Source organism: Mixophyes fleayi, chromosome 4 (genome assembly GCF_038048845.1).
Source record: "Mixophyes fleayi isolate aMixFle1 chromosome 4, aMixFle1.hap1, whole genome shotgun sequence".
NCBI lineage: Eukaryota > Metazoa > Chordata > Amphibia > Anura > Limnodynastidae > Mixophyes > Mixophyes fleayi.
This window is the reverse complement of record NC_134405.1, coordinates 21,667,929-21,681,474: the sequence shown is the minus strand read 5'-3', so window position 1 is coordinate 21,681,474 and position 13,546 is coordinate 21,667,929. Positions and strand designations below refer to the sequence as shown.

The 13,546-nt window shown below is 39.5% G+C and overlaps 1 protein-coding gene across 1 annotated transcript; it reads right to left on the bottom strand.

Annotated features, from left to right (window-relative positions):
• Positions 1 to 1,693: 1,693 nt before the first annotated feature.
• LOC142150534 (extracellular calcium-sensing receptor-like) lies at positions 1,694 to 13,169 on the bottom strand. Its single transcript, XM_075205730.1, has 5 exons — positions 12,912 to 13,169; positions 11,607 to 12,431; positions 7,574 to 7,801; positions 4,841 to 4,964; positions 1,694 to 2,619 (listed from the first exon to the last, which is right to left on the bottom strand). The coding sequence occupies exons 1-5, from the start codon at positions 13,167 to 13,169 to the stop codon at positions 1,694 to 1,696; spliced, it is 2,361 nt and encodes a 786-aa protein (XP_075061831.1).
• Positions 13,170 to 13,546: the final 377 nt, after the last annotated feature.

Sequence of the window (13,546 nt, the reverse complement as noted above, 5' to 3'; positions counted from 1 at the left end):
GAGCGGGCAGGAGTGTGAATGGAGAGGAGGCTAGAGATATAGGGGGCAGTAGACTGGGAGAGAGCTTTGTAAGTGATAGTAAGGAGTTTAAAGAGGATTCTGTACGGGAAAGGGAGCCAATGTAAGGCATGGTAGAGAGGGGAGGCAGAGGAGGAGCGGCGTGAGAGAAAGATGAGTCTAGCACCCGCATTAAGTACATATTATTAATTATTAATTATTATTATTATTATTATTATTATCATTGTTATTAATATTTTGGGCAGCACAGTGGCTTAGTGGCTAGTACTTCTGCCTCACAGAACTGGGGTCATGAGTTTGCTTCCTGACCATGGCCTTATCTGTGTGGAGTTTGTAAGTTCTCCCCATGTTTCCATGGGTTTCCTCTGGGTGATCCAGTATCCTTCCATGCTCCAAAAACATACCTGGTAGGCTAATTAGCTACTATCAATTTGAGCCTAGTCTCTCTCAGTGTCTGTGTGTATATATGTTAGAGAATTTAGACGGTAAGCTCAAATGGGGCAGGGATTCATGTGAGCACAGCGTTGCGGAATTAGTGGCACTATATAAATTGCTACTGCTGCTGATGATGATTAATATCATTGTTGTAGATTTGTAAGGCACCACAGTGCTCTACAGTGCCGTATCAGTAGAGAAAACAGGACATACATAAAACAGGGAAATACAAGGTTTACAAAATAAGCGCAGACGTAATAATAAAGGGTAGGGTGAGCCCTGCTCATGAGAGGAATTACTGTGTAAGAGGGCACAGCTGAAAGAAGAAGAGTAAAAGTAGTTCAGAGAGGAGATTTTGATTACATCAGTGGGAGTAGTATCAGTGTGAGTAGTATCAGTGGGAGTAGTATCAGTGTGAGTAGCATCAGTGGGAGTAGTATCAGTGTGAGTAGTATCAGTGTGAGTAGTATCACCGGGGATAAGGTAAGCTCTGAAAAAGAGAAGGATTTTCAGAGGACATCTACAGAATATATTTTGGCCATGGAAAAGCCTAGTTTGGTGTGGTGCGGAATTCCATAAGTTGGGAGCAGCACAAGAGAAGCGGTAGTGGGAGCTAGTTACCAGAGACGACAGGTGGCGCAAGTCAGAGGTCAATCGAAGAGGCTGAAAGGGACAATATTTTAATTTGAAATTTGAGATGTATGCAAGGCTGGTGCTGTTGAGGGCTTTGTAGGTAAGGGTGAATTATTTAAATTGGATTTTGGGAGCCAGTGTAGGGATTTGCAAAGTGGTGTAGCAGATGCAGAGCTGTGATAGAGGAAGATCACTCTTGCGGCAGAATTTAAGATGGATTAAATTGGTGATACATTTGTGTGGGGAATGTAAGAAACCAGCAGGTTGCAGTAGTCAAGATTGGGCATGATGCAAGAGTTTATAAAATGTTGATTGTATTCTAAAATGTACCTACTCATCTCACAAAACTAATATAGTATTATAGACATCAGGAAGTGCCCCAGAAATATAAAATATTATATTTATGTGATAACAATAAAATCTATTATTACTGAAAATAATTACAGGATAATTGTGACAAACTGGACTCTGTCCACTTTGAAATTAGTCATAGTCAGCTCAAAGTGCAACATTGATATTATACAACAAAAAACTATTTTCTTTTACATTAAAGCCCTAACTTGAAATACAAAATTATAAATAGATATTTTATTGCAGATGCTTTGAACTATATTTTGTTGCTCTTATACTGTACTCTATCGCTTCTCATTAGAAATTCCCTGGAGTTCATGTTAGGTCTTAACACTATGATGAAACATTTAGGAAGAAACATGCAGATCACCAGAGCCCAACTGGATGCCAAAATTGCAAAAATTTCCATTGCTACAGTGTATTTGCCCTGAGCACTGAGGGAGGCTGGGATAAAAGACACCCAGACACTGAGGAAGGCCAACATGCTGAAAGTAATAAACTGGGCTTCATTGAAGCTGTCAGGAAGTCTCCGAGCCAGGAAGGCTACAATGAAACTAATGGTGGCCAGAAGAAACAGATAACCTAGCATGGCCCAAAAGGCAATCAGAGATCCCTCATTACACTCAACAATGATGATTCCAGGTTTGGCTTGAATGTTAAATTGTTGGAAAGGAGGGGCGAGTGACAGCCAAGTGAGGCACAAGAGGAACTGTAAAATAAAACAAATCAAAATGATCATGTAGGACACATGAGGTCTGGTCCATCTTCTCAAGCTGCTGCCCGGTCTTGTGGCCATAAAAGCAAATACAACCATGACAGTTTTTGCCAAAATGCAAGAGACACAAAGGGCAAAAACCAGGCCAAAAGCCGCTTGGCGTAAGAGACAATTCTTAGGTTGGGGATAACCAATGAAAACTAAAGAGCAGAGGAAACACAAAGACAGAGACACCAACAGGAGGCAACTTACAGAGTAGTTGTTAGCTTTAACTATAGGTGTATCCTTATAGTAGATAAAAAGCATTAATATCAGTACAGGAGTGGACGAAGACAGTATGCTTGAAGTTGCCAATGCTGTTCCTAATGGATCTTCATAGTATAGGTACTCTGTATTCTTCTTTAGACATTTCGTTTTCTGGAGATTTGGCCACTGATCCCAGGGACATTTCAGACAATAAGCAGAATCTGAAAGATAGAAAAGATAATTATTTATTTATATTTGGAAAGTGAAGTAAGGAAATAGTATTAATACAGTAAAATACTTTGGACACAGAAACATCTATAGCCATTCATGCAAAATCTTTGCCTTGATCTACTCATGCTTCAATCACTAAAAGAAGGACAGATAGATGTATACAAAAGGTTTTACAGTATTAATGTTCTTATTTGTAGTCTTATTAAGCATTGTCTTAACAATTTCTTCTTGGTTCTTCTTCAATATCCTTTCATATAAAATTATTTTGAATTATCACAACAATGTCCTTCTTTGATGGCTTTAACCTACACCTTATGCAACAGCTAGTTTTTCTTCTTTAAATTCTATATTTTATTTGTCTGTTCATATTATTTTCTTAAATAAAATAGACGTATTATCTAAACTATTTTTTCAGAGATGTTAAAAAAACACATGAACATATTATTATTTCAGATAACATATCCAGCCAAGGTGGTGAGAGACAGTATAACCAACTGGTATAAAAAGTAGATGTCGGACAAAGGAAGATGAAGTGATGGATAAGATGGTCCGTAGGTTGTAGGATAGTTTAGCATGAAAAGATGAGATATGAGTTGTATGTTTGAAGCATTGTGGGTTGCGGAGTGTCAAGTAAGACAGGGTAGGGAGTTCTAAAGGTGGGGGGCAGCACGGGAGAAGTTTATGAGGAGGTAATGAGAGGCGAATAGAGACAGAGCATAGAGGCTGGTACGGAATTTGCTGGCGCTATATAAATAAATGTTGATGATGATTTTGATGTTGATGTACCTCAAAACAAGTCAATTTATGGGGGAGTATTTTTGGTGAGTGCTTTGTAAGTGAGTAATGAGCTTGAATTGAATTCTGAAATGGATAAAGAACCAGTGAAGGGATTTACGCAGAGGAGCAGCAGAAGAAGAGTCACAGGAGAGGAAGAGGAGCCTAGCCAAAGCATTCTAGATGGAGTGAAGTTGAGAAAGGTGGCAGTCAGGAAAGACAGTGAGAATCAAGTTGCAGTAGTTGAGCAAGAAATAATGAGAGAATGGAACAGGATTTTCTTTGCTTCCTCAGAGAGGAAGGGGCAGATATTAGTAATGTTACGGATGAGGAAGTGGCCGCAATTGGTGAGGGACTGGAAATAAGGCATAGAGTTGAGGGAAGAGTCAAGAGTGACTGCACGCAGCAAGCTTGGGGTACAGGAGAGAGAGTTATATTATCAACAGAGATGGAAATATTGTGAGGGATAGTAAGATTAGCAGGAGAAAAGACAATGAACTTGGATTTGGAGATGTTGAGTGTGAGGAAGTGCTGTGACTCTTAGATAGTGACAACAGAAAGTCAGCTATGGTTTCTAACTTAGATTAGGAAGAAGAGGGAGAGGTTGGGGAGGAAAGATAGATCTGTGTGTCATCAACACAGAGGTGGTATTGGAGAGCATGGTGGCTTAGTGATTAGCACTTCTGCCTCACAGTGCTGGGGTCATGAGTTCAATTCCCGACCATGGCCTTATCTGTGTGGAGTTTGTATGTTCTCCCCGTGTTTGCGTGGGTTTCCTCCGGGTGCTTCGGTTTCCTCCCACACTCCAAAAACATACTAATATGTTTATTGGCTGCTATCAATGCTGACCCTAGTCTTTCTCTGTCTGTGTGTGAGAATTTAGACTGAAAGCTCTAATAGGGCAGGGATTGATGTGAGTGAGTTCTCTGTACAGCGCTGTGGAATTAGTGGCGCTATAGAAATAAATGGTGATGATGATGATGATTGGAGGACAAATGATTGAATACATTTGATGAGAGAGGTAGTGTAGAGAGAGAAGAGCACTGGTCCAAGGACAGAGACTTGAGGTACTCCAATAGAGAGAGGAATAGGGGGAAAAAAGAGTTGGATGCAGAAACACTAAAGGAGTGGCCAGTGATGTACAAGGCAAGTCAGGAAAGAGTAGTTTCGTGAAGACCTATGGAATGAAGGGTGTTGAGGTGAAGATAATTGTCTACAGTGTTAAAAGCAACAGAGATATTCTAATGCTCTGAATTATTTCATATTATTCTAGTCTTTATAATGCATGCTTGACTTTATGACAGTGTTAACCCTGTCCCCTGCAATGTTCAGTAATGTATTAAATACAGCATAAGATATTTCAAGCCCCAGAACAAGAAATTAGTTTATTCATATGTATCTACTAACACAGAATGTATCAGCAGGTCCATCACTTACCTGTCTGGTTAGATATTTCTCCTTGTAGACAGGGGACACATTCAAAACAACAAACAGGTTGTCCTCTTAAAGCAGCCTTCCTGAAACCTGGGAGACAGCTCTCACTGCAGACTGAGCGAGGGGTCTGGTGATATGACGCAATGTTTAGATTATGTTTTAGAAAACAAACATCACAAATTAACATATTTACTAAGTGTGACATATTATTCTCAAGACCTAATATAAACATATACTGCATAATGCATAATGATGCCAATTCCAAAATATATAAGAGAGATCCATAACTCGCATAATCTGGACTAGGGACCATGCCAGCTGTCTGGCATACTTTTTGGACGTTAAGTGAGTTAGGGCCTTGTTGATGGCCCTATACTGGGGCACAAACTTGTGGTAGAACCTCGCCGTTCCCAGGAAGGGACTTTTTTAGTCGAAGGGCCAAGATCATGATGGGAGAGCCTTGACGTTGGCTGTCTCTGTCTGAATAATGCTTCCTCCAATCCGAAGTCCATGGTGCAGATACGCTAATACACCAGAGCATTTAGACAACATGTGCAAAGTGGCTTTCAGAAGTACTATTATAATCACAATGTCCACTAGATAGGTCTGGGTAAAACCCTGGCACCTTTCCAGGAGATCTACTGTTCTCCGGAAGGTAACTGTGGCAGTTTCCATCCTAAAGAGCATTTCAATGTACTGAAACAGATCAAAAGGAGTGATTAAGGCAGCCCACTCTTGTGCCTCACTCGTAAGAGGTATTTTTGTGAAAATTACTATGATCCAAGGTGGAAACATAGTGGACCACCAGTCTACCTAGTAACTGCTCAACACGGGCATGAGGTAGGCATTGTTTATGGCCACCTGATTTAGTGAACAGCAGTCCATGCAGGATCATGTGGTCCAGTCGTTCTTCAGCACGACCATTAGACTTGTGGCCCAGGCTCAAGGTAAAGGCACAATTACCACCATTTTGATCTTCTTATTCACTTTCTTCTTCACCATGGAGAACTACAGGGCTCAACCTATATGTGGTTTGCAGAATGGGCCAAGCCTTCCTGTGTCAACATGGTGGGCCACTACATGAGTGTGCAAAGGTTTTGCTGATGAACTGGGCATTGTTCTTAGATCATCTCCCCAATCTCCTTGCTTTGCACCTCGGTGAGCATCTGTAAGTGGTTGCCTACACACTCTAGGGCTATGGAATAATCAATATTGCCATGTCTATTGACCTCAAAAAAAGGCTAATCCAAGTAGCCGGTAACATATTCTTTCTAGCATAGACTAATGCCATCACTTTGTCCTATGGCTGGCTTTCGCTCCCAGGTCCATTTATCAGCTCTGCATCTCCTAGCCTTGCACAACCCACAGCCTGAAGCGAGTCAGCTCCATTAACCGATTTTCTATGTACTCGATGGTGGGTTCATCTGATACTCTAAAAATATCCTTCTAGCTCTCATGGACCAAATTGAGGGCACATATACCCTCTGGCCATACAACAATTTGAATGGAGAAAAATCTATGGACTCCCTTGGCACTGCTACAGGGATTTCACACTGTTCTTCTCCTCTGAGTGGACATAGGCCCATAGCAATTGCTTGAGCGCAAAATGTAACTTCTCACATAGCCTGTTGAGATCGTATGGGGTGGAGATCATGGGTCCGACCCCAAACTTTTCCCACTTGGTTTGTATTAATTCACCCTGGAATTGGGACTCTTGGAAACTGATCACTTTATTTGGGAATCCTAACCAGCTAAAAATGTCCATTAGCATGTGCGCTACATGCTCTGCACCTATGCATGACAGAGCAATGAACTCGGGTTATCTGGTGGCATAGACTACTAAGACCAGAATGTATATCTTCCCAACCCAAGTACAAGGACCCATGATATCATGGCCACTCTGTGGAATGGCACACCGGTGATCTGCATGGGCTAGATGGTCATACGGCACAGGGACCCACCAAGACATTGATACAATCTGCAAGAAGTCCAGTACCTGCAGCCGGGCTTTGCTTTTATAGGGCCCTAAGTGGCCAGCTACATGGAGTTCATGGGCTTTGAGAATAGTAGCACTTGGTACTTACTCGGGAGAACCAGCTTTTGTGAAGCCTGCATGTCAGTGACCCTGTACAGCAGCCAATTCTTCAACATGATCTAGTCTCCACTAGTGGAACCATATGATTGGTCGAAACACTGCAGAAACTAGCTAGGGAAGGGTACATCTATTTGGCTCTCCTTAACTTGGCTTTGTTTACCTCCCCTAGGTCAACCCTGTGGTCAGTCATGTGACATTGTGGTATACTTACTGGTGATGGTTCAGAGGTTGTAGCTGGTAATCCTTCAGGTATTCATGTTGCTGAAGGTGGCACACCAGCAGAACCATAGTGAAGGACTTGGGTCTGGGTATTAAGGAACCATAGTTTCCAATTTGCTATATAGGGGGGGACAACTCAAAGACATCCCCATGCCAAATCCACCTAGATCTGGAATGTGATTTTCGATAGGTGGAAGTGGACTCCCCACTGAAGTCCTTCTTGAAAATGACTTAGGGAAAGAGCTAGCCAGTCATAATATGATGCAATGAAGAGCATCATATTGTGCATTCTTATGTACAACATGAGATAAAGCTTAGTTTTATCTACTATACATTCATGTCACGTATCACAGCAAAATGCCTTATTTTATATTACAAATAATTTTAAAGTACAAAAGCTTATTTTAAAAATTGCATCCCACCTCTTTATCTCCCATAGCCCACAACAGCAGACTTGAGTTGATGTTGAAAAGTTGACCAGAAGATGCTGCAGTATCATAATTGCCGACCTTGAACTGTCCTATAGTTCCTTCTTGTGTCAGTTGCCAGTTCACAATGTCATAGACGGCAGGAATAGTTCCATGTTCATTAAAATAAATGTCACTTCCACTGTTCAGTGTGACTCTCACATTCCTTATATAATGCAGGAGCTGTAAAGTAGATAATAAATTAGCTGCCTTTTGTATTTGATTATATTAATTTATATTAACAGTAATGAGGCATGTTGCAAACTGTTTATAAATATAACTTTGGTAATATGTATCTGCAGGATGATAGTATTGGCAATCTACAGTAACATATATATATATATATATATATATATATATATATATATATATATATATTATATATATATATATATATATATATATATATATATATATATATATATATATATAGATGTGCACTGACCCTCGTCTGTCAGTTTCGAATCAGGTGTCGGTTCTAACCCAACTTTGTGTTTCAGTTTTGTCGAGCTTACGCGAAAGATTTTGTTTTTGGATCTGGATTTAATATAAAATTGTAAAAAATTATTATTTTATTATTATTAATTTTTATTTATAAGGCGCCACTCAGTGTCCGTAGCGCTGTACAGGGACAAACAAGTACAATACAAGGTGGGACGGCACGGTACAGTAAACAACAAGCACAGTAACTCAGTAAGCTCAAAGCACAGCAAGAGAGAGGGGCGAGGGAAGACCAGCCGGAGCCCAAGAGGAAGGGCGCGGATGACGGAGAGACCCCCAGAGGGGTGGGGGGAAACATAGCTGGAGAGCAGAGTTAAAGCTGCAGGAAACAGGAGGAGAAAAATAAGTAAATCAATGTCATTTTGAACTGTTTTTGTTCCTATATTGCTATTTATATTATTACAATTATTTTACAGACATTTTCAGTCTATTTTCTAATGATCCCTTCACAACAGTCCAAATTTTCACCAATGTTGGCTAAAGTCTACAGTGATTTGTTTTACTGAAGAATTGTGAAGCTTTGCCTTCATTACATTTGCTTTCTCTGATTCAATGTAAAAAATATTAAACTGAATAGCGTTGATATCTCGCTTTCATTGCACCCAAAACTCCTTTGCATGTTCAGACTTACTATTAATGTAATTGAGTAAATAAATAACCACAGGGACAGCAATGTAAATTTGGCAAAAGGTCACAGTTTTTATTTAAACTGGCGTAGTGATCAATGCGAGTCAGCTAACAACTAATAGTAAAACCAAATCATGGAAGGTCAGATTGCTATTACATCACTGGTCCCAGGATATAATCCTTTACAAAGTTACGGCTTCCTAGTAACTGTCATAAGCTTTTAGAACTAGCAAGAGAGGTTTTCACCTATAGCAGCCACCTTTCCAGTAGAGCTTAATGCACTCACAGGTACTCGGATGTCCCCGGGACATAACTCAATGTAGTAAAAGATTATGAGCATGAATCTGTAACACGGAGATAGGAGAAATGGGGCCAAGAGCATGCATCCCACATCCACTAAAGAGGCACAAAAATTTAACTACAGTTATGCTCCCCGTCTGCCTTTCACTAGCTGGGACAGCGGCAGTGTGAGGCTTCCCGGTTGCCCTGCCATCAGAGTGAGTACACCCCTTCTTTGGGACCACTTCTAGGGCAGGCTCCGTTAAACCAGGGTTGGTAGAAGCTTACCCTGGGGCAATGATTTGTCCTCCCTCCCTCCCACATAAATGTTTACACATCCCCTAGTTTAATTCAGATGGGCAGCATTATGGCACAGATGTTCCTCACTCCAAGGACAATGCCATCTTTCCTTGCACCATTTAACAATTGTGCCACCTTTTAAATGTCTACTAATGCCGCTGTTCGTAGTTGTCCTCTTCTTTCTTAAGGAAGGATTTTGTAAATCTGCCACTGGTGCATTTGCTTTCTCCAATTCAATTCTAAACATAATTAAGCATACTTTACAGTTCTCTAACTCTGTCAGATAGCATAAATCATCATCCATCATATATCCATCTATCTATATATGTATTCTTTGCCAGGTCCACAATCTGTCATGTTATTTTCTCATAATATGGAGTTTTAATTGTATTTTCAAGACATGTTTTGGACAACCAAATCTACATCAATGTAAGCATTATACATACTTGCATGTGTGGGAAAGGCAACTATTGGCCTATCGGAACTGTCTAGTTTACATATTTCTCACATGTTACTAATAGAACATATAAATATAGTTTATATGCATTCCATTTTTATATACATGGGTCTTGGGGACCACCTCCCCTGGAAGTCTCGGGCAATCACTTGTAAGGGATGGTGTGCATGGGAAGAGAGCCTCTGATGTAGTAGACAAGGAGCAAGAAACTCTGTTGTCCAGTCCACTGTGTGCATATGTGTGTAAGGAGTTGTAACCAGCACAGATGTGGAACCACTGTACCTAGAAACAATGGGTATGTAACTGTCATTGCTGCAACTGTTATGATTAAGACTGTGATGGAGCAATTGAAGTGAACAGATGACGATAAGTTACTTATTTTACATCTTAAGCTTATCAATTAAGAAAGAGAAAAGAATGAATACAATTATCTGTTGTTTTATCATGAGATAGGCCACAGGAACACCTTCACAGCAGCTTGAGCCATGGAAGGTTCAAGCTGAAGAAACAAAGCAAACTGCACCAGTTCAGAGGAAACAAACAAAATTAAGAGAACATAGAGTTAGCGATGAGGAGACAATAAGTTAGAATCAGAATGGGAAACAATAGACAGAAGGTGATATAGACCACCTATAGGACCACACACAACAGAGGAAGAGTGGAAAAAATGAAACAGAAAGTGAATAGTTGGTAGATAGCAGGAATCGGTAATAAGAGAGAATTGGAAAACATTATAGAGAGTGTATAAGAAGAGGATGAGATAAGTGAGAAATGTTGAGAAAATGGAATAAACATTAAAGAACAGTCAGACATAGACAATCATTAATAAAGAAGCGACAGTTTATACAAGGTTAAGAGATAATATATACAGCAAATAAAGATAGTCAGTAACTGGACTTATTTACTGGTTGCCAATAGGTCAGTCATTAATCAGTCAACCAGTCAGTATATCAGATAGTCAGGGAGCCAACAAGTCAGCTGTCAGTATGCCAAAACAGGCATTCAGACAGAGAAGACAAAGCGACAGGTAGATGAGAAATAAAATGGGATAGCACCAGAGGGAATAGCTTGGGGTGTTAAGGAGCATAAAGTAGTAACTGAAGTGTAAATTAGTTTAGAAAATAAGGCAGAGTAAAGATCAGAAGACATTAGCATCAGTATAAACTGCTAGGACTATGGGAGAGATATCTGAAACAGTGGTCTAAAGTGAAGCCTAGAAACAATGACAGCCAACCACCATTTTCCACAACTGTTCCAGCTAGAGGTACAGGACATTGACCAACAAAGTTAATTAGATAATTTTTTTGTTTCCAGTACAAATAAGGCACAAACCCAATACACTTAGAACCACAAAAAGCACAGTTTCCATACTCAAGCCCGGGTTAGATGAAACGTTTCTGAAAATGATGTTTAGAAACAGAAAGGGCCTGAATAGCCAAAGTGGGAAGCTAAAGCGAAATCGCTACAGAGCTGAGGACATTATTACCGAACATCGGACATATTTCAGAACTGAGTAATAATTTAAACCACATATGGATTCAAACCTGAAGAACTCTGCTGGAATTAAACTGAAGTTGATCTTTTCATAAGTATATGGATTTAGTATTTACACTTGTAGAGGAAAAGCATGGTAGAATCCTAAAATATTGATTATCATTTATTATTTTACATCTGTTATATGAGGATCAAAGCAGCAAAGGTAAATATCATTTCTTAGAGACCTCCACCTATAGATACATCTTCAGAATTTGAGCTGCGTTATCTTTTAACACAATATTACAGAGGATCACTTCTATAGTACTTTATCCTCATACATAACTTTACCTGCCAATGCTTAAAATGCAAAATGTCTTTACAGCTCATAAAAGAAAATGATCCTTCTCTTGAATTGCAGTTTTTCAGGTCTTCCAAAGCTTTGGCCACAACATGTATTGCAGCATAAAAACCATGAGTATATTTTATGCTGTTGGTGTAAAGGAAGCTGTTCTTGATGCTGTCTATACTCTCTGCTCCTGTGCACTCTGTCACTGTGGGATCCAATGGGCCAGAATTGTTTTTCTGATACAGAAACTTACAATTGAAAAGTTTCTCCCAATATAAGTTCACCCAGGATTCTTCCAAAGTAGTTTGGACTTTATTAATGTAGTCATTAAATCCTGGAATCACTCTATTGCTGATAAATAAACCAATGGACCCTGATAAAACCGGAGAAAAGATTCCAGCTGAGAAAAAATTAGACATTGACCAACCAGCATTGGAGACAAAAATCTTCCCTTTGATTGTCTGTTTCACCATCTCTTTCATGATAGGAATCAAATCAACATCAGTAGCGAAGATAACAACAACATTAGCCAGTGATTCTTTAATAACCTTGACTATGTGGGGAGCGTTGCGGTCTGGTTTAGTTAAACGAATATATTCAGTGAAGGCCACACATGCTCCAGCCTTTATTATCTCTTGCCTGATTGGCTGAATACCCTGTAGGCCATAATCATTTTCTGCAGCCAACAGACCAATCCAGGTCCAACCAAAGTGCAGGATAAGCTTAGCCAGTCCTATAGACTGTTCCTTATCACTGGGAACAGTCCTGACAAATGAGGGAAACATTATTCGATTACTTAGGAGAGAGATGCTTGATGATGCACTGATCTGGAAAAAGAAAGAAAATTGCACCCGTTAACAGTAACAGCGTGATTTTGTGTTCTTCATGACTAAAAATGTTTAAATGTGTTAAATCTGCAAGTTCTGCTCACTTACATAGATTATGGACCTAAGTGAACTCATGGCATTAAATTCCCTGGCAACTAGTGACTGGTTATTATTCAATAATTAGTCCTGTTGTAATTAGAGATGAACAGTTTATACTGTAATTTGTGAATAGAGATCTGGATGGATTCACGTATATGTCTAGTAAACCTCAATCTCTGGGCTATATTGTTTAACCAAGAAATTGGTATGGACGATGGAAAATGAACATTAATTAAATGTCTCTTATGCACACACATGGAGTACTCAGCTGAAAAAAATATTCTTTTTTCCTGGTATTGTACAGTCCTAACCATAACAATCTCTAGTTTTTGTTATTAAAACTAAAATAAAGACACATCAACATCATTAAAATCTTCTTACCTGAGGGTATCTGAAGACCCCCAAAATATTTGCCAAGATTATTGAGTTTGTGGAAAAGGTAGATGCTATAACAGCACTGAAGGTTGGTTGTCCCTGACACCTGTAGTTGGGGATGGCCGTACTGGATTCAGTTAAAAAATGTAAAGCTCCTTGTACTTCATAGTCAGGCACATTACACGTTTGATACACCTGTAACCCTAATGTAACATTGCCCAGAACATTGGGATTCATGTTAATCTCTTCTACAGCATACTTCATGGCTAGAATTTGTTGGTAGTAATCCAACTTGAATCTTCAGGGCAGAAATAAATACAAGACAGTGTAAGTAAAAACAATTATTTCAACACAACAAAGAACTAAAATATCAAAGAAGTAATCAAGTATAAACAGTATAAAATACATTTAGAAAAGCTTCAGAAAAAAATTAAGCATCGAACTAGCAGTCAGGCAAAATCTAGTGATCTTGGGGTCCTTTGTCCTGATGGAATCCTGCATCTAACTTAAAGAAATATTTTGTGCTGAAAACAGACTTTGGCCTTTTCACTGGATCCTCTTCACAACAAATTTGCCTTCTCCCTTCCCTTGTACTTCTGCTGGGTAAGTACCTGAAGGAGAAGTCATGGTGGATCTACATC